Source organism: Lithobates pipiens, unplaced genomic scaffold, assembly GCF_037356315.1.
Source record: "Lithobates pipiens isolate NorthernLeopardFrog02 unplaced genomic scaffold, aLitPip1_a1.2 Scaffold_13, whole genome shotgun sequence".
NCBI classification, from domain to species: domain Eukaryota; kingdom Metazoa; phylum Chordata; class Amphibia; order Anura; family Ranidae; genus Lithobates; species Lithobates pipiens.
The window spans coordinates 469,569,946-469,595,530 of NW_027507718.1; the positions used below are offsets into that span (position 1 = coordinate 469,569,946).

The 25,585-nt window shown below is 43.0% G+C and overlaps 1 protein-coding gene across 2 annotated transcripts in view; it reads right to left on the reverse strand.

Moving 5' to 3' along the window:
* Positions 1-25,585, reverse strand: part of HTT (huntingtin) — a 275,564-nt gene that overhangs the window by 210,689 nt on the left and 39,290 nt on the right. For both annotated transcript variants that reach the window (XM_077477874.1, XM_077477875.1), the window contains exons 4-6: positions 22,964-23,023; positions 19,348-19,427; positions 17,359-17,497 (exon numbers count right to left, since the gene is read on the reverse strand). In XM_077477874.1, the coding sequence (XP_077334000.1) occupies positions 17,359-17,497; positions 19,348-19,427; positions 22,964-23,023 (279 nt within the window). The remainder of the gene's footprint in view (positions 1-17,358; positions 17,498-19,347; positions 19,428-22,963; positions 23,024-25,585) is intronic.

Here is a 25,585-nt window from a genome sequence, read left to right on the forward strand (position 1 = left end):
GACATTCGTCGCTTCATCGGTCTCAGCTAAGTATGACTACCCCCGACCACCCCCCTGACTATGGCTAAGATACTGTCGCTCAATGTCCATGGGTTAAACTCCAACAAGAAACGCCATCTTGCGCTTCGGGAATTCCGGCAATCTGGGGCGGACATAGTGATGGTCCAGGAAACTCACTTTAACCAGGGCGATTCCTTTAAGTTTGCCTCTAGACATTTCCCCCAGGTCTTTCAGGCCTTCAGTACACACAAGCGGGCGGGGGTGGCTATACTTATCCGGAAGGGTTCCCCCTTTACATGCACGTCGACATACCTAGACCCAAAGGGCCACTATGTCATACTCCGAGGTACCTGGCACACGCAGACCCTCACCCTGTGTGCCCTTTATGCCCCTAATGCACGCCAGCACCGTTTTCTGTCAGGAGTTTTGTCCCGCCTTTTTAAAACACACTCCGAGCTTCTGGTGATAGGGGGGGACTTCAACCTTGCTCAGTCAGTCCCACAGGATCGCCATGTGGGAAACCCACAGGCGCCTCAGCCCAGAGTCCTGAGGGACTCCAAGTTGTTTCGTCAGATCACCAGAAGACGAGCCTTGTTTGACGTTTGGCGAACCCTGCACCCCCAAGCCCGCCAATATACGTTCTACTCGGCCCCCCACCGCACTCATTCACGCATTGACCACTTTTTCGTAAACAATCACACGTTGAGGGCTGTCCGCTCCGCACACATCCTACCTATTTCCTGGTCTGACCACGCCCCGATAACCATGACGCTAGACATTGGGGTCCCGCTTCGCAAGCCTTGCAACTGGCGACTGAATAATTACCTATTGCAGCATCTCCCGTCCAAAGCGGAGCTGGAGTCTTCACTCCAACTGTACTTTGCTGAAAATGACACTCCAGACGTTACCCCCCCCACCTTGTGGGCAGCCCACAAAGCCGTTATACGGGGTCGCTGCCTTGCCCTCTCCTCGGCACTGAAGAGAGACGCACAGGCCGCCAGGCTGCTGGCTGAGGGTCACTTGAAGACCCTCGAGGCTAAGCTCCAAGGAGCCCCTTCCCTGACACTGATTAAGAAAATCGTACAGACGAGAATGACTCTAAGGGATCTTGCTCTGGGATCAGTGGAGAAGGCGCTTGTCCGTCTGCGACAGCTCTATTATGATAAGGGCAATAAAGCACATACCCTGCTGGCTAGGAAACTGGCTGATCAAACACAAGCCTCTACGCCTTCCCAAATCAAAACCAATAAAGGGGACCTTCTGTCTCATCCACAGGCCATCGCGGACACATTTGCGGCCTTCTACACTGATCTCTATAATAAACAGGATATACCCCATAATCCACCCTCCCCCGCATTGACTGCCCGCATTAACAGTTACCTGGAAAACATGACACTGCCCCGACTGAAGGACTCGGACCTTCACGACCTTAACGCCCAAATTACAGATGAGGAACTGCTGGAGACTGTAAAAGCGCTCCCGGCTCACAAATCCCCAGGCCCTGACGGATTCCCATACGAGTATTATAAGACATTCCTACCTATCCTGAGTCCCTATATGACCAAGTTGTTCAACTCCTTCCTAGCGCGCACCCCGGCCCCAACTGAGATGCTGGCCTCCTTTATCTCTGTCATTCCGAAGCCAGACAAGGACCCGACTCTCTGTGCCAGCTACAGGCCTATTGCTCTATTGAATTCAGATTTGAAAATTTTTACAAAAATTTTAGCGAATCGCCTTAACGCGATTCTTCCGGCTCTGATCCATAAGGATCAGGTGGGCTTCGTACCTTGCAGACAGGCGGGTGATAACACTAGGAAAGTCATCGACCTAATAGATGTAGCTAATAAGACTGCTCTCCCCTCCCTGGCCCTGAGTTTAGACGCAGAAAAGGCATTTGATCGTCTGAGCTGGCCTTTCATGATGACGACTTTACGCCACATGGGATTTCAGGGTCCTTTCCTGCAAGCAATACAGCACCTCTATACCACCCCCACCTCGCAAGTTAAAACGCCGTATGCTACGTCTCCAACCTTCTCTATTGCCAATGGCACCCGCCAGGGCTGCCCCCTTTCTCCTTTGCTGTTTGCTCTCTGTGTAGAGCCCCTGGCGGAGGCCATTAGAAGCAATCCAGATATCAGGGGCATTACAGTTCGGGATAGGGAATTTAAAAAATCTTTATTCGCTGACGATGTCATCCTCACCCTGACTCAGCCTAGGACATCCCTGCCCATCTTGAGTGCGGAGCTGCAGCGATACGGGGAGATCTCGGGATACAAAATCAATGCCTCCAAATCAGTGGCCCTCCCGATTAATATGCCAGCGACGGAAGAGGCTCACCTACGAGCGGTGTTTCCCTACAGATGGGAGAAATCCTCTCTTAAATACCTGGGGGGTTCTCATTACCCCCTCCTTTCACACCCTCTACCAGGCCAACTTCCCCCCCCTCTATAGGGAGATCAGGGCACTTCTCCATAAATGGAAGGCTCACCAAATATCGCTCTTAGGGCGGCTCGCCTCTATTAAAATGGTGATCCTCCCCAAACTTCTTTACTTATTCCAGACGCTCCCAATCCCGATCCCCTACGCGCACCTCCGTATGCTCCAGAGGGACTTATTGAAGTTCCTATGGAACTATAAAAAACATCGGGTTCCCGCCTCTGTCATGATTGCCTCGCGCTCGGATGGGGGTCTGGCGTTCCCCGACCTGGTTAGGTACTACCAAGCAACGCAATTACGGGCTATAGTTTCATGGTACACGCAGTGGTCATACAACAAATGGTCGGAGATAGAGAAGCTATGGTTAGCCCCGATGCACCCGAATAGCCTCCTCTGGGGCACGGACACACAGGTTGATACGAATCGCCTACTGGGGCCGATGGTCCAGCTTAATCAGCTCTGGAGGAAAATCTCCCGGGAGCACAGGCTCCACTCGGAGGCGTCCTTGCTAACCTCGTTTCTTTGTAACCCTAAACTCCCGGACGGCCTTACTCACCAGATGTCTTGGCCCTGGGCGTCCCGGGGGCTATTTCATCTGGGACACCTAGTGGACCCCAGATCGAGAAAACTGCTGTCTTTCTCGGACCTACAGACTAAACACGACCTCCCCCAACGGACGTTCTACAGTTACCTACAGATCAGACATTTTGCGCAAACAATAGCTCCGAGACTCCAATTTTCCCCGCCCACCCCCTTTGAACTGCTCATACTTGAGGGGCGGAACCGCCGGGGCATGATATCAGACATATACCGCATCCTTAACGCGCACCACTTTCCCACAAAGGGCAAGCACAAGTATATGCTGAGATGGGAAAGAGAGCTGGGTGAGGAACTCCCTCTCGAAGCTTGGCAGGGGGTGTGGAGGCAAGCGGCCAAATCCTCCTTGTGCACACTTTACAAGGAAAATTTTTACAAAATTCTCTATCACTGGTACCAGACCCCAGCCGTGCTCCACAAAATCTACCCCTCTGCCTCTGATCGATGCTGGCGCTGCCTACAGGACAGAGGTACCCTACTTCACATATATTGGGCCTGCCCTTTGATAGCCCCATTCTGGACATCAACCCAACAGCTCCTTGGCCGGGTATTTGAGGTGCCTATCCCGTTTACGCCCAAGTTCTATCTCTTTGGCCTGTCCCAACCGCGGATGGCTAAGCCGTCTCGGCAGCTTCTGCGGCATATCCTTACTGCAGCTCGTTGTCTAATAGCCCTTAACTGGAAGAGTAGACTGGCCCCATCTATGGAGGCCCTCTACTCCAGGATTAAGGATGTAGAATTAATGGAGAAGATGACGGCCAGATTGAGGGACAGGCTGGAGGAATTCGACCGAATATGGGAGAGATGGCGACTGCGGGAAGACTAGGGGCGAAATGGGTGAGGCATGACGACCTGGATTTCTGGCACTTTCTCCTCTTTCTTTTCTTTCCCCTTTCTCTGTTTTTCTTTCTCATCTCTATAGTTTTTATAGCGATTCTCACTTGCTATGCATTTTATGTTTGGTTTAGGCCACTGGGCAGCACGTACTGGGTCATGGGGGCTATGGGGCGGATGGCTGATTTTTGGTGCCCCCCGCCCCGTGACACTCCATCGCCCGAAACACTGGACTCTATGGCACATGTTTGTGCTCCGCTGCTGCCTGTCACATACCTATATTTACTTCTGTATAGCCCTATATGTGATTGTCTCTTATTGCACTACTGTACTGTTTCTATGCCTCTGTTTTCACTGATGGTGAATAAAACGTTATTTGAAAAAAAAGAAATCAATGGGGCAGCGTGGCTATACCGCCGGCAAAGTGCCATTGCAGCGGCGCTTTGCAGGTGCTTTTAACCCTTTTTTTGGCCGCTAGCGGGGGTTAAAACATCCCCGCTAGTGGCCGCAGACCCCCGCTAAAAATGACTGTAAAGCGCCGCTTTACCGCCAATGCCCGCACCACCCCAGTGTGAAAGGGGACTTAGTAATATGCGATTTGGGCTGGATTACAATGGCCATAGTTTGACAATTTCTTATTATAATGGACTTAATGAAAAGCAGCATCAGAATGGGAGAGTTTACTGCCTCTTTAAAAGGTTTATATTGAACAAAAAAAAAAAGCATTAAATGTGTACCACCAGCCAAAAAACTTTTGTTAACTTAAGGAGAAAATGGGGGAGGTGTTATAACCTCTATTAGATATACAGTTAGATCCATATATTTTTGGACACTGGCACAATTTTCATACTTTTGGCCCTGTATGCCACCAGAATAAAATTGAAACTAACCAGTCCACATGAATTTGAAGTGCAGACTTTCAGCTTTAATTAAATTCAATGGGTTGAACATAAATATCACGTACAAATTTAGGAACTGCAACCATTTTTTTACACAGTAGTCCCCCCCATTTCCAGGGGCTCAAATGTAATTGGACGAATGAATATTAATATAAAGTATCAGTCGCAACAAGTTTGATTAATCCCAGTGCTCATGCACTATACCAGCTATTATACAAGTACAAAATATGAAAAAAGTTATACAAAAGACAAAAACCTCAGCATTAACAGTGCAAATATCTGGAAATATTCAGTGGGATAACAAGACATTAAGTGGGCTATACACATTGCGCGCACACACACACACACACACACACACACACACCTATGCATGATAATATAACTGATATAAATAAAGCAGATGCTATAGGATTAAAGAAGCACTTGCTGGACATAACAGTGTTTATATTGTTATATGTATACTATGTCAACATTGACATCATATCACTATTGTACAGATGTTAATCTATCAACATGTACATGAAACAAATGCACAAAAATATAAAAATACTGCAAAATAAAACACAGAAACGTCTGCAAAATGTAAACAACTCAAGGGCTTAATGTATAATATACATAAACTGCAATATATAAAAACATAAAACAACATGCATTTATATAAAGTTAAAACAACTGCAATATATGCTGACCCATAGATACAATCTGGCATAGTCCAATATACATTACATCAGCCTTAATAAATTTAAATACAGTTAAAGCCACTACAATATATACTAACCCAGAAATAAAGTCAAGCATAGGCCAATATACATTAGACCAGCCAGAAAATCATAGTGTCTCTCTACATTTTAGACAAAAACATGATAGGAATACAGGACTGAAGTTTTGGTGGATAGATAAGATAGCTGTCCAAACGTGAAAATCAATGGATTTTTATGACTAATACACTCAGCCCAAATGGTACGAATATCGATTTAGATTTAAACTGTTTTAATCAGGAACCAATTAGACTTGTGTGGCAGAAATGATAAGGTTGAGGTACAGGTCTGTTTCTAATGATGCCTTTTACTAACCTGCCATTTAGTCTAGGCCTTCATCATGCCGGTAAGAATTCTTTTTATCTAAACATTGATCATGGTCTGAATATAGTGAATGTGGAGAATATTTCTCCCTATGCGTGAATTTCTGGGTTAGCATATATTGTATAAAAGTTTATGTATATTATACATTAAGACCTTGAGATGTTTGCATTTCACAGATGTTTCTGGGTTTATTTTGCAGTTTTTTTTATATTTTTGTGCATTTTTATGTGTTTCATGTACATGCTGATAGATTATCAACATCGATACAGTATTGATATATTAATGTTGACATATTGTTTATATTGATATATGTATATTATAGGTGCTTCTTTCATCCTATAACATCTGCTTTATTTATATCAGTTATATTATCATGCATAGCTATGTTTGTCCTAGGGTACTTGCGTTAAGCCAGAATATACGAGGCATGACCTGTGATTCTGATATAATAATCACACTGCGTGTGAGATATCGTATGCATGTTGATTTAGTTTGGTCGCTGCTGGCAGCGGTGATGCTCATGACGTGCCTCAATGCTTGCAGGGTTAATTACCTGCCCATTTCTGGTATTTAATGGACAATCCATTCCATGTGGCCCCGCCCTCAGAAGACTTGAAGACGAAACGCATTAGGGCGTGACCACATAAGACCTTTTTCCAATATTTATGGATTTTCGGGCAACTGCACCAAACGTTTGTCATTGTTCCTACCTCTTTGCATCCTTGCCAGCAGTCCCCCGATTTACCCGGTTGATATTTGCCAATTTGTGTTATGTGTGTTATTGTGTTAATTTAAATATTTTTCCCAGTTCCCTTTCCCATTTCTGTATGTATGGCGGGATCTCCAGCCCGTCGCCATCCAACAAGAGCTTATATAGCCTAGATATGGTTCTTTTAAGATTATCTGTCAAACAGAGCCGCTCCAGCAGCGACAGCTCCTCTCCAGATCTTAATGGTTGAGGTAAACTTTTGATAAAGTGAGCCAGCTGGAGATACCGCCATTCATCGATTCCTTCTAATTCCCCCTTGTGTTTTAGCTTGTGCAATGAAAGAATCTTCCCATCTTTTATAATATCTCTCACCTGTGCCCTCTCTTTTTTCAACCATTTCCCGCCATTAATCTTTCTTCCTGGTACAAAATATTTGTTCTTTTAGTGCTATTAATGGGGAATTATAGTGTCCGTTTAATTGTTTGTAGACCCCATCCCAAATCATAAGTGCATTCTGTGTCAATTTATATTCGGATCTAGTGTCCTATATTTTGGCAGATTCCATATAATCTTACTCAACTGTGTCTTGCTAAAAGTGTCTAAGTTCACCCACCTTTTTTCCCTGCTTTATTTTCTCTTACCCATTCGACCATTCTCGACAGCACTATTGCCTTATAATATTTTTGAAAATCAGGGACTGCTAGCCCCCCACGTTTTTTTCCTGTCTCATTATTGAGTAGGATACTCTAGGCTTTTCATTATTCCAAACAAAACCCATTAATACAGACTTCAGTTTTGAAAAATAGAAATTCGGTAAAGCTATAGGCATCATCTGGAACTTATAAAGAATTTTTGTCAAGATAAACATCTTGAGAGAGTGGATCTATTTGCCAGTCTTTTACTTTCAGTTTTAATTTCGTCTAGCAAAGGAATATAATTTAATTTATATATTTTTCCCAGTGAAGTCGTCAATTTTATACCTAAAATATTTTAAGTTCTTTTCGCCAAGGGAAATTGAATTCTTTTTGAAGCTTGAGCTTTTCAGATTTACATGTGTTGATATTTAACACCTCAGATTTTGCTTGGTTAATTTTAAAGTTTGACAGTTCGCCGTACTGTTATCACCTTCATTAATTTGGGCATTGTATTGCTTGGTTTACTTATATAAAACAATACGTCGTCCACAAATGCTGCCAATTTATGTTCTTCATTTCCTACTTCAAAACCCTTTATCTCGGGGTCATTTCAAATCGTGGAAAGTAAAGGAATGGTTCTAAAGATAGAACAAACAAAAGGGGCGACAATGGGCACCCTTGTCTTGTACCATTTTTCATCTCAAAAGGAGGGGATGACGTACCATTTATCTTTATAGTTGCAATCGGGAGATGATAAAGTGTCTCTATCCGCCGGATCATTCTTGGTCCAAAACTCCCATTGCCTCCAGTGTCTGGAACATGAAGCTCCAGTCTACCCTGTCAAAAGCCTTCTGGGCATCTGTCGACAGGAATAGACTCGAGCGCCCCCTCTCCTTCATCCACAGCAACAGGAGCAAAGTTCTCACCCCATTATCCCTTCCTGGTATAAAGCCCACCTGGTCCAGGTGCACCAGTGAGCTCATCAGGGCCTTCATCCTGCTTGACAATATTTTTAGCAAATAGTTTTGTATTGGCATTGAGCAATGATATTGGCCTATAACTAGAACACATTATCCCATCTTTCCCCTCCTTCCGGATTAGTTATTGATGCGAACGAAGGCCTCATTACTCATTTCATACTCTGTTCCCAAACCGTTCATGTATCTACATAAAACGAATATAGGGATTAGGATTTCTTTATACTTTTTATAGTATTATATTGTAAACCCACCTGGTCCAGGACTTTTCCCCAGGGTTGAGTCTGCTAGGGCCTTATATATGTCGTCTTCAGTTATAGGTCTTTCTAGGATTTGCTTTTCGATATCCGTCATCTTCCCTAAGCTAGCGTTGTTCAAAAAAGTCATTAGTTTGTCTGGAATTTCCCTATAAAATGTATTGATTTTTTCTTCTGAAGCATTCTTGCTAGATATTTAGTAGGTTTATTCCCCCCCGTAGTACCTTTTCCCTGGCTATCCGGCTGAATGTTTTTTTTTGGTCTCCTGTTCCATTAAAGCTTTAATTCATCCCTTTTGATTATTAATTTTTGGTACAACATTCTATCTTGGGTCTGGAGATTTTTATGTTTTTTTTCTACGCTAAATATTTCCTCCATTAATATTTTTAATTTTTTCAGTTCTCTTTTTTTTTTCTTGATCCAATCGCTATCAGGATCCCCCTAATGTAGGCCTTATGAGCCTCCCATAGGGTTCTTCCTGTAATTTTGTCTGTGTCATTTACCGAGAAATATTGTTCTAGTTCCTTACCAACCCTTTCATCGCCTTCAGCTTCTAGGATTATTTCTTCATTTAACATTACTTGTTTCCTGCACACTGGACGTATTATCTATTGCCGGGTCTATACAGAAATTCATATCTCCCATCAGTATCACATATCCTCTTTTAAAATCCATCAACTTTCCCAATATTTCTATTAAATATTTTGTAGGGTTGCTATTAGGGGCATATATATTTGCCAGAGTACACGCCATTTACCCGAATTTGCCATTTAAGAAAAGATATCTTCCCTCTGGGTCTGTCGCCCTGTCTTCTAAGTTAAACCGTATGTTCTTGGCAAACCCTATAGCCACCCCCCTTCCTCTCTTTGTGATTGTATCTCCATAGTACCAAACCGGGAAAGTATTAGAATAGAACTTAATATTTGATTCATGTGAGATGTGTTTTTTTTTGTTTTGTTTTTTACAAGAAACACACACACCTCAGCATCATATTGTTTAAGCTCCTTTAGGATTTTATGTCTCTTATTCGGCGTATTTAATCTCTTTACGTTATATGTCATAACATTTATCCCTGTCATCGTGGTTTTCTTGTTTCGCTATGCAATTTTAGTTTCTCATGTCTATTTTGGGACTCAGTAAATCTCTTATCACACCTATTACCATCTTTCCCTCCCTTCCCCCCAGCCCTATCTCGGCCTCCGACTCACAGATGGCCCCAAATATCCTGAGTTGCCCTTCCAGGGTAGGCCTCCCCCATGCGTCACCACACCCCCCCCCCCAATAACAGGAGGGGTGTGAGCCAGTCAACACACCCCAAACCGCCCTTCTCCCCACCCCCCCCCGGTGCCCCTGCCACCTAAAATTATTCCAAATTCTTCATCCGACCAGCCCGGGAGCTCTGGCACCTGCAAGTCCAATTTACTGCAAAAGTCCTCCAATTGTTCCGGGAACCTCAGTCTCGCTGAAATTCCTTCCTTGAAACCTATCAGGCAGGCTGGGAACCCCCAGTTATATCTTATATTCTGTTTTTTCATCTTCTCAAGTAGGGGTTTTAACAGACGTCTTCTTGCCAATGTCTCTGGAGATAAGTCCATAAATACCTGCAGCTGTCCCCTCAAATTGGGCTGTGGCCTTTCCTCTTAGATTTGCCCAGATTTCTGCCTCATCTTCATAAAATCTGAATATTATATCCCGAGGGCTGTCTGGATCTGCGTTTACCAACCCGATGTACTCGCTATATCTTGGGAAATCCCCCCCCCCCCCCCTTGTCTAAGAAGGGATTAAATATTGTTTTAATAATTTTCTTTAGCTCTTTTGCCCTTACTTCTGGTACTAATCCGATTCTCATGTTTTGTCTTCTACTTCCATTTTCTTGGTCTTTCTATTCTGTATAGTAACCTCCACTCTTGTTAACAGATGCCCTAAGTCGAGTTAACAAGTTGATGTCCGCTTTAATAGCGTTTTCTAGCCACAGGAGCATCTCCATCTCTCCTTTTGTTGGTAATTGATCCTCAACTCTTTGTTTGTCCGCTTTACTTAGTTCCAATTCACTTTCAGTTATTAAGTATTTTTTGGACTGATAGAGTGTCTCCTCAAGTTTTTTTATCCATTCCTTTTTCTTATCCGTTTTTTTGGGCTTGCGCCTTGGGTCATTTACTGCTTAATTGTACTATTGGTTGGTTTGTCCTTCGGGGTTTTTGGAGGGGACCCCCATTACTTTACTCGTAGATTTACTCATGGTGGCTTCCTTTGTCCTCCTTATTCATTTCCCCAGTTTTCCTTTCTTGTCTTCTTTATAAATGGGGTTCACCCCTTTTTCAGTCCTGTAGACCCATAGGGTTTACAAGTCCTGCAGCCTCCAGCAGTATCCACTATTCCCCCGCTTCTGGGGGTCCTTTACCAATCCTGGTCATCTTCCTGGTCACCTTAGTATGATAAATAGCAATGAAAGCATACACGGCCAGATATAGACCTCCTGCTATTAGACCTTATTTAAATTTTCGTGCATAGACTCCAAGCACCTGTTTTGAGGGAGTTCCTGATTTTAGCACTGACTAGTCTGTGTCAGATACTCGGAGACTAAAGATTTTGATCCTATGCTTATCGAGTTCCCCACTAGTAAGTATAGTTCTCGCTAGGATGGGGGCTATCTTAGCCAATCCCCCCACCAATACAGCATTAAAGGATATCCAATCCCTCTAGTACCCCGCTCTTCAGGCCCAGTTTATAACTTACTGATCTGCAATGCACAATATAAGCAGTTATGCGATTAGGTCGCAAATCCTTCCTCCCAGGGTTTAGCCCTCAGTCAGCTGCCCACGTTGGTTATCTTTCAAGGCAACAATAGTCCCAATTGGTCTAGGATACCACACTCAGGTTTACTCATATACAAACTCTGTCCCAGTCTATAAAAGATCCAGAAGTCCTGTGGTATCCTATAAGGGGTTGCTGTACCTCTAGGCTGTATAATATTGCTACTGAGCTTAAGCCATTTAAGAAATTACTCCCAATATTTCAGTCAGCTTATCAATTGGTACTCCTGTCAGTCCCAGATCATTACTCCTTTTTTATTGTCGTTATTTGTTATAATTCTTTTTACTGCTCCCGTTATGGTGGCTAGAGAGTAGAGGAAAAAAAAAAAAAAACACAAGGAGTCGCAGGGAGCATAAAAACTGGAGGGGGCTGTATGCACAAAGTCCAGTCACATATACAGACCCAATTCGGCTATAGGTTCACAGGGGTCTCCTATCATCTCCACGCATCACATTTCACTTTTGTTGTTCATGTTTACAACTGCAGAAAATATCCGAATATCTTATCCTTTAAATATGGGGAGGTTCCCAACTTAACTTATTCCGTTCTTTGAAATGAAAAAAACAAAAAAAAAACAAAAAAAAAAAAAAAAAAAAAGAGTTCTTACCGACCTCTTAGGATTGCCTGTCCAGATGTACCATGTACTTCTCATGGTAGATAGCAATTTTACATGTCATGCTTGATACAGAGTACCTCTAGTTTCTGACCTTCAGAGCGATCCTGGTTTTACATTCCCGTCCAGCCCTTCAGCCACAACCACAGTGTACTTTCAATAGGGGCTGCCTGGGCTGGTCCTCGGCGTGTACAGAGGCCGGGGGGGGGGGGGGGGGGGGGGGGAAACCGCCCGATGGCCTCTTCCTAGAACTTGTCAGCAGCCACCTCTGGGCATACAAGGGACTAGGGTCTGAAGCTGACCCGGGAGCAGTCAGCAACCGATCCGGAGCCCCTCACTCTCCGGCGGTGACGGCCTCCCACAGCCACGCTCAAGCTCCGGCAGACACATGCAGGGCCACTCCCACTCAGCAAAACGTCCGTCCTCACCATCCCTCCCAGAAACCGACTAACTGAACATGCAGATATTCTTGTTTGTCTGGTGCAACAGTTTTACCCACTCAGTGTCTGCGACACAAGTGCGGACGACAGTACTGGTCGCATGGCGGACCCCACAACTGTAAACAAGGAACGAGCCACTGCCTCAACCTTCCTGTACGTGGGATCCTTAAATGCACCAGTCCCCTCTACCGGGATCGTGGTTACTTTATTTAACCTGGATACTGGGGGGTCCATGACCAGAGGAGCCGACCACTTCTTGAGAAGGCTTTCCTCAAAAGGGTAAAGGCAGCGCCATGGATTTGTGGACCAAAAAGGTTAGTTGCGGATGACCCCATTCCTTGTAAATAAACGAAGTCCGATACGGGAACACCTTAGGTGAACGTGCTGGCTTGCGGGACCCAAAGGGGACCGCTACATCAGCAGAGGGATCTGCTGGCTCCTGAATCTTCAGAGTATCACGCACTGCTGTGATAAGTGCTCCAACAAGCGCTTTTTCGCGCACGGACCCGGACGAGGACTCATCCTCACTGTCCGAACGGTCATGGTCAGAGTCATCTGACAAGACAGCAGGGGTCACCAGCCTCAGCAGGGCTCGAGTCTGCATCAGAGCTCTCCCCAGAGGAGGGGGGGGCAGGGGCCGCTTTTTTGCACCCTTTTTCCCACGTGCTGCCTACATCTTGGCACCAAACGAATTGAGGACCGCCGTCAGGGTGTCCATAGGCACTGCGCAGTCCGCAGGCAACCCGGTTGCAATTGCCTGGATTTCGGGGGAAGAAACACCAATTTCTGAAGCCATGCTGACCCTACCCTGTCTGCACCCGAAGGGGACTTAGGACAGTGACAGTCCCATCCTCCTTACTGCCGCTGGCTGAGGGGCTCTTTCCCGCTGGACTCAACACCCTGAGGAGTTCTGCGCTATTCAGCATGTAGTGCCTGTAGTCCCTGTTGGCTCCCAGGTACAGAGGAAACAGTGCTGTGTCGATGGAAGCAAATGAAAATGGCGCTAAAAATCGCTCTGAAGTGTGCTCAAGTTTTAAGAAAATGGCCGCCCAGTGCAAGGACATAAAACACAGGGAAAATGGCTGCGAGGGCACAGAAACACATGCTGCAGCTAGAGAACACTCAAAAAACATGTTCAGGCTACAAGAAAATGGCTGCTGGTGTTCTGAATAGGAAATAACCAGGAAAATGCCTGCTGAAGCCCAGGAGAGCATGCTGCCTTGCCCACACCTAAAATGGCCGCCGAAAACAGCTCCATGGAGGTACAGGGAGAAATCAATGGCCCCCCCAGGTCAGAGTTCTGAGTGTTGTATTACAACTAATGCCTAGTATCTCCCAGTAATAGGGCCTAACAACCCAATGCCTAAGAGAGGAGCTGTGTCGGTCAGTGAATATAAGAGAAAAAGGATTTCCATTTCCAATTTCTTTGGATTTTTTGTTTCTGCCTGTAAGCTGCCCTGCCACTAAACTTCTGAAACCGCATAGTGTTCCTTGGCCAATGGCCATGTATGAACACATAGGCTAACATGGAGGGGGAAAGGTAACAGGTAGAGAAAAAAAAAATCTCCAAAGTGCTAAAACACCTGGAGAAGCAGCTGCTTTGAGCTGTGTATGAGGCCTTACTGCAGCCTACATGCCAACCTAACACACATCCTTGCCATCCTGGAATGTTCTGTGTGTGAAATGTGTTTCTCTTAAAAGTTTAAGTGGAAATAAACACGTTGTGTTTTGTTTGTTTTTTGAAATTTTATAAGGTCTTGTGTTGCGAGTTGACTGAGGTAATGTACTTTTCTTGCGTCTCCTCATGCCTAAACATTGTGAACTTGCAATGTACATGTCATTGATGACAGACATTTTTTTATATAACATGTTCTGTGCAATTTGCACTTTAACAGCTTTGTGACCAGCAAACAAACATGTTTTCTGTCATGTCTTTTGTTGCGTTTCAATTCCTCATATTTTGGTGCAAATGTGTATATTTTTCATATTTTTTTTTTTTTAAAAAAGGTCACATGACCAAAATCAGGTATCGGTAATTAGTATCGGCAAATACATTATGTCAAGTATCAGTACTCATACTGTCAAAAAAGTGGCATCGGTGCATCCCTAGTATTACGCTATACAGAGGATTCCCTTGTGTTTTTCTATGTTGCACCCGCTGAGCAATTCCAGGAGAGATCTTTGGTAACCTTTGGAGTGTATTAAATACCCTTGGGGAGATATCAGGCTTATCTTTATCTTTATCGTGGTGAGTGCGTCACCAAAGGGGTGTTCACCTGGTAGATGCCTGAAAATCATCACCATAGGAACGTCTGCTGTTCTAAAATTCTGATGGGATACGGCACCATACACTGATTTAAGGACTTTTGCATAGACTTTGATGTGGCTCACTTCTTATGTGTGCAATGTGTATAGCCAACTGAACGTCTTGTTTTCACACTGAATATTTCCAGATATTTGTTAGCGATGTTAATGCGGATGATTATATTTTTGCATAACTTTAATAGGACAAATTAATATAATCATAAATAAAATGTTATTTAATATTTTGTTGAGCATCCTTTACTGGCAATAATAAAAACAACACAAGGTGCTTATGACCCTAAATTTCTAATTGGATCAGTCTAATATGAATTCATTCAGAGTTATAAAAGTACTTTAAACAGCGTGATGGATCCAAGTGGAGTCACTTGTTGGATGCAACAAATAGAAGACCCATGATGTATCTGCGATATCACTGGCGGCAGCTCTTGTTAGAGTGAAGTCAGCTCATATATAGAAAAAAAAACACATGTCTTTACTGGCAATGACCGCCTTTAGTCTGGAACCCATGGACATTACCAAAAAACTGGGCTTCCTCCTTTATGACGCTTTGCCAGGTTCTAAGTGCAGCTGTCTTCAGTTCTTTGTTAGTGGGTCTTTCTGCCTTTAGTTTTGCCTTCAGCAAGTGAAATGCATGCTCAATTGGGTTGAGATCAGGCGATTGACTCAGCCATTGCAGAATATTCCACTTTTTTTCCTTCAAAAGCTTCTTGGTTGCTTTTGCAGTGTGTTTTGGATCATTGCCCATCTGTACTGTGAAGCACCGTTCAATCAACTGCTGCATTTGGCTGAATCTGAGCTGACAGTATATTTCTAAACACTGCAGAATTCATCCTGCTTTTTGTCTTCTGTCATATCATCAATAAACACCAATAACCTAGTGTCACTGGAAGCCAAGCATGCCCATGCCATCACACTGCAAGCTCCGCCATGTTTTATAGATGACATTGTGTGCTTTGAATCATGAGCTGTTACAAGTCGTCGCCACATTTTTTTCTTCCTGTCTTTCTGGTACAAATTATTCTTAGTTTCACCTGTCCAAAGAATGCTTTTCCAGAACTGCTCTGGTTTTATTTTTTTTTATTTATTTATTTTTTTTTTAAGATTTGTTTTGGCAAAGTCTAACCTGGCTTTTCTATTCTTCAGGCTTATGAATGGTTTGCACCTTGTGGTGAACCCTCCGTATTTGCTCTCATGAAGTCTTCTCTTAAATGGTAAACTTTGGCAATGATACGCCCACCTCCTGGAGAGTGTCCTTCACGTGTCTGGATGTTGTGAATGGGTTTTTCTTTACCATAGAGAGAGGATCCTGCGATCATCCACCACTGTTTTCTTCTGTGGACGTCCAGGCCTTTTTATGTTGCTGAGCTCACCAATGCATTCTTCTTTACTCAGAATGTACCAAACTGTTGATATGGCCACTCCTAATGGTGCAATCTTGCTGATTGATTTATTTTATTTTTGAAGACTTACAATGGCCTGTTTCACTTGCATGGACAGCTCTTTTGAACACATGATGTAGGTTCACAGCAATAGATTCCATTGCAAATACCACACTTAAAATCAACTGCAGACCCTTTACCTGCTTAATTGATGAAGAAATAACAAAGGGGTAGCCCACACCTGGCCATGAAACAGCTTTTGATTCAATTTTGCAATTACTTTTGTTCTCCTGAAAAAGGGGATGGCTTTTCTTAAGAGCTGTATTTCCTAAACCCTTCCTCTGACTTTGGATGTACATGCCCTCAAATTAAATCCAAGTGTGCGCACTTTCAGCCCATATCCATTATATAACTATAGCTTGAATAGGTTTTGGTAAATACCTGAAAAAAAAATTAAATTGAGCCTGTGTTCAAATATATATGGACCCAACTGTATATTGCAGCCCTGTTGGTGAAATTTCTCCTTACATCATTTCCCAGTGAAAACCAAAATAGGACATAGATAACAACTAAAATCTAACTGTGGCTGTGGGAGACTTGGAGCATTTTATAGCTGTTGTGGCCATATAAGAGAATGACAGCTCCAGTAGGATATTCCCCCAAAGGCGGCCGTAGACAGAATAATGCATTTTTAATGCTCCATCTAAAACTAGTAAAATTTTTGGCTGCAGTTCTGCTAAGACATTGGAATCTGAAACCAGGCCCTAAGCCAATTAATTTCTATTTCAAGTATTTTAACTATTTATAATGAAAACAGATTACAAATCAAATACATGAAATATTAAGCTTAGATTTATTTAGGTGCAAAGAGATTTAAGAATATTTGGGTATATGATGAACAACATAAAAAATAAATCAGAAGCCAAGGTCACATTACTAGACCATCAGACTATTACACGATTTTGTACATTAAGCTCGAGCCTCATCCAAGACTCCCATATAATACAGAGCACATCAAATCTGCCCTCTGTTGAAGCTGACAGATCTTGGTAATTTGGACAATTCAAAGAGGAAGAGTAAAAGATAGCCAGCTTTAGATTATGAGGTTGCAGATATCTAAACCAATTCCAACATTAATGTGAAGTGAGCCAACTGATCTGCTGACATTAGAGGCTGCACCCTTATTAATGTGAAATGGCTGTTCTTAGCATAGGAAATTGCTTGTGAGAGAGAATACTCTGATGTTTGTGGATCAGTCACCCCTCTTTATCTCAACATACTGCTAAAAACACATTTTAAATGTATGTCTACATGAAAGCAAAGGTTGGAAGTCTATATAAAAAAAAAAAAAAAAAAATTACCTTGATTTCGTGGTCATTTGCAAAGTTTCCAAAAGCAGCCATGATTTTTGGAATAGCAGCAGCAAGTGTTTCTTGTACCGACTCTTCCTGGCGCTTACATATTTTTGTGAGACAAGGAAGCAAGTTCACCAAGTATGGCCTGGCAACACAAGAAGAAAAAGGAGACCGTCATGCAGAAAAAACGGTTGAAAGCAAAAAACAAGTTCTCTTCACACAGCTTACATCTAAACTAATGAAATATACAGCAAAGGTCGTCCTCGTTTTTGAGTTCCCCTTATTTTTGGTACAATCATACATGTGGAAAAAAAATCTAATATGCCACGCTACCTCCCCAAAACATGTTAATTACTAAAAGGCACAGAAATCTTTCCCAAACAAGAAACAAGGCGAGCGCATTACCTTGGTGTGTGGTATGTTAGATCAGCGGATTTCCACATTTGCAGATTGTCAAGCTTCACAAGCGGAGATCCAGACAATATCTAGAAATCTTATTCCACGTTCATATGGGTGTCACTCTTCACCAGTCATACTGGTAGGTACAGAAGCGGCTGGTAAGCATTCAGGAGGTAATATAGTCACCTCCTGAATGCTAGTTTTTTTTTCTATTGAATTACTGTGCCACGTTTGGCTTGTGGTGGTGGTGCAGTCCCATTCACTATTCAGGGTTGCAACTGCCATCAGTACCACCTGCCAAACGTGACATGCTGTAGCAATTTTGCTGTACCATGTTGTAAAGTATTGTGGCAGCTCCAATATTTACTACCTCTCCAGCCACTGTTGCACAGTTTAGTTGGGTGGAGTTAAAGCCTCCTGTTTTTACTGCCCCTCCGGCCACCCACGTGAACAAGGCCTTAGGACGCGTTCATACTTTGTGTAAAGGTCTGCATTTTTCTGCAACTGCACAATATCCACAAGGGCACAAAGAATGCATTTGTTTTCCATGTGGCGCAGTCACACCACAATGCTGATGTGATAAAGCAGTGTGGAAAAATGCAGACATGCTACATCTTTCTTTGGTATACAGACTAAGTGGAGGTCACTGCAACATAGTGTGGGAACCTAAAATGAGTAAACACATCCAACACAAAAAAAGGGGTGCACAAGGCACCACTTGTCCCCGCTACTTATTGTGGACCCTAAATAATACTATCATTAGAAAACTATAGAAAAGGCATGCCTTAACAAAATCCAATCTATTCTGTTCTATAGATGTGGCAGCCCTAACGGTGAAAGACACCCTTTAGAATTGTGTGTGTTCCTTCACACGACAAATGTCCAAACAGGTACATGAATATGGGGTGAGCACAAACAAATGTTGTGAGGAGGTGCAGAGGCCCTACAAACACTCCATCCTCAGTGCAGCTGAGCTCCCCGACAGCACTGCCATCCAGTTCTGTAGCTGGGTGTGCACAGCCTGATGGGTAATTACAGACACTAGTTCCCCATTAGTTCCCCCCCTTGCGATTGACACCAGGCAGGTTCCATAACTAATATACAGCCTATTCACTATAGAATCTGCCCACTGGCTGCTGTCAAACACAAGGAGAAAGCAGATGGGTTGGGGAAAAAAAAAAATAGTCCCTCAGCTTCCCCATCTTTCTCACCCACTGTCAGCATTACTGGTGGCTAGTAGTTGGTTGGCTGTAAAGCCGTCAGTATCCTTAACAACCAGTGACAGGTGGGGAGTGGTAGGGACAGTGGCAGAAAACATGCTGCTGTAGTTACAACCTGGTGGTAAAATATTTTTTGCCATAGCCTCCCCTTTGCAAAGTAAGAACTACCCAAATCTGGTACAAGACCTTACCAGAAGAAAAAAAAAGTGTTATATGTTCTTTATTGCTTTCCCCCAGTGTGCAGCAGAAAATCTTTTACTGCCTCAACATGTGGTCATGGTAAGGTATTCCCTTTAATTCTCAGATCTTTATGAGGAAACAACCTCCTATTCTTACCCTCCTGCTTGCACCCTTTTGCCTAGGTGTATTTTCTCACCTGCACTTCTGAGGTCGAACGAGGTGTGCCAGTTCAGCAAACCTCCAGAGGGCAGCTCTGAGGCTCCGCGGGGCACCATTCTAGAATCACAATTCAATGAAATCAGTTAAAGATGCAAAAACACAAAAAAAAAAAAAAGATAGCTTTATTCTTTATGCTACAGGTGTGGCTGGAGACTGAAGAGAGCAGAGAAGAGAGCGGGGCGCGGAGCAGAGAAGAGAGCGGGGCGCGGAGCAGAGAAGAGAGCGGGGCGCAGAGAAGAGGAGAGTGGGGCGCAGAGAAGAGGAGAGCGGGGCGCAGAGAAGAGAGCGGGGCGCAGAGAAGAGAGCGGGGCGCAGAGAAGAGAAGAGAACTGTGTTGTTCCTTCACACGACAAATGTTCAACAGGTACATGAATATGGGGTGAGCACAAACAAAGGTTGTGAGGAGGTGCACTGAGGCCCTACAAACACTCCATCCTCAGTGCAGCTAAGCTCCACGAGCGGGGCGGGGAGCAGAGAAGGGAGCGGGGCAGGAAGCAAAGAAGAGAGCGGCGCAGGAAGCAGAGAAGAGAGCGGTGCAGGAAGCAGAGAAGAGAGCGGCGCAGAGAGCGTTGAGGCTGGAGAGAGCTTGTCTTTGCTAACATACTAGTCACATGATGGGGAACCACGTTTGTGAGGATTAAATATGTAAGTGAAAGACAGGTTTGAGAACTAGTACGGTAGCCACACAAAGTGGAGGATGTTTATGAACGTTATCTTAGCATGTGGCATTATTCTGGGGAATGTGTATATAGACTGTATATTAAGATATTCTTAGTAAAAATGCCATTTTCTTTAAAAGGAAATCGGTTTCAGGACTTCACTATTAAAATTCAAGCAAATGCTTACAAGAGAAATATAATACAAAAAAAAAGAAAAAATTCCAAAATTATCTTTTGCAAACCAGGACCCCCCCCCCCCCCCCCAGGGGTCTTAAGTATCCCTTGCTTTATCCAAAAAAATAAATTAACAACAATAAAAAAAAAAAAAAAATGGTTTTGGCTTCACATTCACTTTAATAATAAGAGCGCTTCTGTTAAAAATAAATTCTAAATAGAAATATTATTACCACTTTAAAAATGGAAAAACTAACTGGATGTGCACCCTCCTAATAAAAAGATGATTAAATTATAATGAATATATTTAACATTAACGTCAAAGTATCATCTATTTAAAAATAAAGTACTATCGACCAAGGTTTCTTTGCTCTAGAGCAGGTTTGTAAACAGTTATCTCTTCCTTGACTGCCATGGCACACAAATTATGTATTTTTTGCTTATGACTACACATTTGTCCAAAATCAAACTTTACAATGACTAAGCGGGCACTGCTAGACTTCCTGGTGCCTGGCACAGTGGAATGGGCATACCATTACACGGAGTATCCGAAAAATGCAACCATTACCCGTGTTTACATCAAACACTATTAAGGGATTCATTTGAAAAAAATAAATCATTAATGTAAATTTGCTAAAAGGAAAGAAAAACTACAGACAGCCTCTCCTAATATATAAATACAAATAGTTGGCAGATTCCTGTGTACACCAAACATTGCACAAAATGGCCCTCTGTAGCTGTATCTAGTCTGACTCCACATTATTATACAGATAATGGCAGTTTAAAGTGCAAGTCCACCTAAAAGGGATGCTCAAAGTTTGCGTTCTAGTGCGTTTTTTTTTCTTCCTTTTTTATCTCCACTGACTTTAATTGCTAAAGTCCATCCAAGACCCCTTTCACACTGGAGGCAGTTTTCAGGCGTTTCAGTGCTAAAAATAGCACCTGAAAACTGCCTCCCATTCATTTGAATAGGTGCTTTCACACTGGGGCGGTGCGCTTACGGGGGTAGTAGAAAACTTCCTGCAAGCAGCATCTTTTGGGGGTGTTTGAAGCAGTATAAATAGTACTCCAAAAGTACTTTCAAAGTGCTGCAAAACTGTTTTATTTTTTTTTAAAGGTCACGTTCCCTTAAATATAAAAAGTTCCCGCTAGAGCCCAAAAGCACCGCAAACACAACCGACACTTTAGCGGCTGTTTAGCAGCACTTAATTGTGAAAGGGGCTTAAAGTGCATCTATGTCCCAGCATTTACATATGTGTATATACAGTAAAAACCTTGGATTACAAGCATAATTTGTTCCGGAAACATGCTTGTAATCAAAAGCACTTTTCCACAACCATTCATAAATCCTTCAGTTTATAGTCCATATAAAAATATTGTAGCAATGTGAAAGGTTGCGTAACCATGAAATGTCTATCTACAAAATGGAAGCCTCCACAAGGGGATTAGAAGCAAAATTCAGCAGGAGTTACAGAGTATAAGAGAGAAGAGAGGTGCCTCTAAGTGTAGCAATATGGTTACATTTAACCACTTCAATACCGGGCCTATTCTGGCTCTCCTCTCCTACATGTAAAAATCAATTTTTTTGCTAAAAAGTTACTCAGAACCCCCAAACATTATGTTTTTTTTTTTTTAGCAGACACCCTAGGGAATAAAATGGCGGTCATTGCAACATTTTTATCACGCACAGTACCTGTGCAATAATTTTTAAATTTCAATTACAATGCTATTGTTGCTCTCACTCGAACACACGTGGCGGTACCTAACATGTGTGGTTTGAACAGCATTTACATATGTGGGCGGCATTTACGTGTGTTCACTTCTGAGCGCAAATTTTGTTTGAATCACTTTTATTCCTATTACAAGGAATGTAAACGTCCCTTGTAATAGGAATCTATCGTGACAGGTCCTCTTTATGGAGAGATGCAGGGTCAATAAGACCCTGCATCTCTTCTGCAGGCCGTAAAGCATGAGATCGGAAAAAAAAAAATTATATAATATAATATATATATATATATATATATATATATATATATAATTCACAGATCTCCTACTGACTGCTGCAATTGCAATATCACTCCAGGTGAAGGGTATCACTCACATAGAAAAAAATTGCAATTGTTGTACCTTCATTAAATGTAACCATATTGCTACACTTAAGAGGCGCCTCTCTTCTCTTTTATACTCAGTTGTGACATGGTGCTACTTATATATCAAGTTAAAATGTATATAATAATTGTGCTAGTCTTGCAAAACACTCTCAAAGCAAGGTTTTACTGTATACAGTTTACCAGGTGGTGACTTCAATTTTTTAGGCTTTTTTCCCCTTTTGTTTTCACATGGTGATCTTGATAACACCTTTCCTGTCCTAGTACAGGACTACAAAAAAAACAGTTGCCACCCACCTATACTGTACAATCTAGTCTGTGGATCAGAGAGAGAGCTGGGAACAAAGTAACTGATAAAAGTGCAGGATAGGCAGAGAGCACAGGAAGTTATCAGCACACAGGATTTCTGGAGGGATCAAAAGTTATTTGTTTGGCTTTGCTCAAAGAGCTAGAACAAAAAACTCTTTCAATCTTTATCCAGATCAAAAAAAAAAAAAAAAAGAGACAAGTTCATTGTTTGGGTTTACATACACTTTATAGTTTTAGGGGTCAGACCACTCAGAAGTGATATTGTACAAGAAAAATTAAAAAGTACAAAAAAAAAAAAAAAACACAACTCAGTGCCATCTTAACACAACCTCTATGAACCCACCTTTTTTATTTCTTTGTACAGTTCAAGTTGTAGCCTTGGAAGGTTTGAATCCATCAAAGCCTGTGATAGAAAAACAAATCTGTCAATAGTTCTAAATTATAATGGCAGCACAAGCACTAGCATGATTTAGGGTGCGTTGGCAAAAATTATGCATAGGCGATTTTTGGTCTGTTGTGGCGTTCGGCTGCTCGTTCAAATAAAACACTAAAGTTTTATCACTCCAGGTGAAGGGTATCACTCACATGGTGCCATGCCCACGTTGGGTGCTCACCACCACAATATAGTAATATGTAGAAAGTTGGCAGCACACCACACCGTAGAGATGCCCAATCTTTATTCCATATGGTAATCGAGAACAAAAAAAACAGTGACCGGAGCAGTTAACGTGTTTCACACATACTTCTGCTTACATCGTGGTGTGCCACCAACTTTCTTCATATTGCTCAGTCAAATGTATAAAGCACTACAGTAGATGTTGATGTTAATAGGCCCTGAAGATACAGAATGGAAAAAGGTTTTCAAGTAGACCTCAAATAAAAATGTGGAGATTTGCTTTGTTATAGGAAACATCTAGAACAGGGATCTCCAAACTGTGGCTCTTAGCTTGCCTTTACCTGGCCCTAGGGCACTATTCCCCCCACCCCCCACTGACCTAAAACAATGGGGCACCATTGCCCCCACTGGAACCAACAATGGGGCACCATTGCCCCCACTGGAACCAACAATGGGGCACCATTTGCCCCCACTGGAACAATGGGGCACCATTAGCCCCCACTGGAACAATGGGGCACCATTTGCCCCCACTGGAACAATGGGGCACCATTAGCCCCCACTGGAACAATGGGGCACCATTAGCCCCCACTGGAACAATGGGGCACCATTAGCCCCCACTGGAACAATGGGGCACCATTAGCCCCCACTGGAACAATGGGGCACCATTAGCCCCCACTGGAACAATGGGGCACCATTAGCCCCCACTGGAACAATGGGGCACCATTAGCCCCCACTGGAACAATGGGGCACCATTAGCCCCCACTGGAACAATGGGGCACCATTAGCCCCACTGAAACCAATGAGGCACCATTAACCCCACTGAAACCACCAATGGGGCACAATTAACCCCACTGAAACCACCAATGGGGCACAATTAACCCCACTGAAACCACCAATGGGGCACTATTCCTCCTACTGATACCAACAATGGGGTACTATTCCTCCCACTGACAACTATGATGTAATTTTTCTGACCAGCAAGCCTGTTTTATTGTTTAGTACCACAGATGCCAGGGCATTTTGTTCCACTGGTGATAGTCCGGCCCCCCTAAAGTTTGAAGGGCAATAATATGGCCATTTATTTCGAAACTTTGGAGACCCCTGATCTAAAAGCATTAATTGTTCAGTGATGTGACACCAACACTCAAATCGGCTTTTAAAACTGTTGCGAGGTGGTATATTGTCCCCTCACACTTAGCTCATCTCCATCCACCCTGGCCTGGGACATTTGTGAGGATGAATTTCAGAGATGTTCTCCACATGTGGTAGGCGGGCTCTCTAAAGTTTTGGAGAAGCGTTCTTAGACTCTTAGACCCCATGCACAGTAATATATTTTCTGCAGATTGTTGTCTTCAGATTTACCAAAACCATATAATATGAGGTCAATCTGAGTCAATATGAGTTTTAATGTGTATGCAATCAGGCAGGCCTTTGCACTATATGGTTTTGGTAACTGAAGACAAAAATCTGTATAAAATCGAATTGTGTGTATGGGGCCTTACACTCTTTACTGACCAGTCCTTTCTTTAGAGATCCTTGGCATGTCCTGTTGCATTTAAAGCCTTTAGGCCTTACGAGGTTTCAGTTTAAAACTGGTACATATGTTCTCCTAGTGGCAAGACAGACCATAGCATGAGCTTGGAAACAGCAGTTTGTCCAGTCTACAGAAGTCTGCCATTACACAGATGCCTTTTTTCCATCAACGAAACCCTCATTGGTAACCTCTTGGAGACACACAAGAAAGTCTTAAAAATATGGTCCCCATAAATACAATATGCAAATGTAGACAGCAAGATATGCATCTTTATAGGAATTGAGCTCCTGGGATTCTGGCTCGGGTGTTCCCGATGTCCTTCTCTAACTGAATTCTCCATCTTCGGATGATTATTTTGGCCCCCTCATTATGGAGGACCCTGAAAGCTTTCCTGTGCTACTTTTGTTGTAGAAATTTTATTAAGATGTATTCGATATGTATTTTAACAGCGTCTCCCAGTGTTAGTTCTACTTGCAGCTTGCTCTTAAGAGCGAATCTACACCGGTGAAGGACCATTGGTAGTGAAAAGCTTCCTGTGGATGTAGAGAGATGTTGGCCTTGTGAAGATATGTCCGCTAGCGAGGGCCCCTGCCTTATCGAGCCCATACACTCCTAGTCATTGTTCTTTTACCTCCCTATACTAAACCCCAATGGGTATTAATCTGGAATTAATTGATGCATTGTTCTTGCTTATGCCTTTGCATGGGTTTATACACTAATCTACAAAAACTAACAAAAATGTATTGAAAAAATAATTCAGGTTTTAGGGGGCCCTTGCAAAATAAAAAATGTATTGGTGGGGGGTCAGTGAGAAA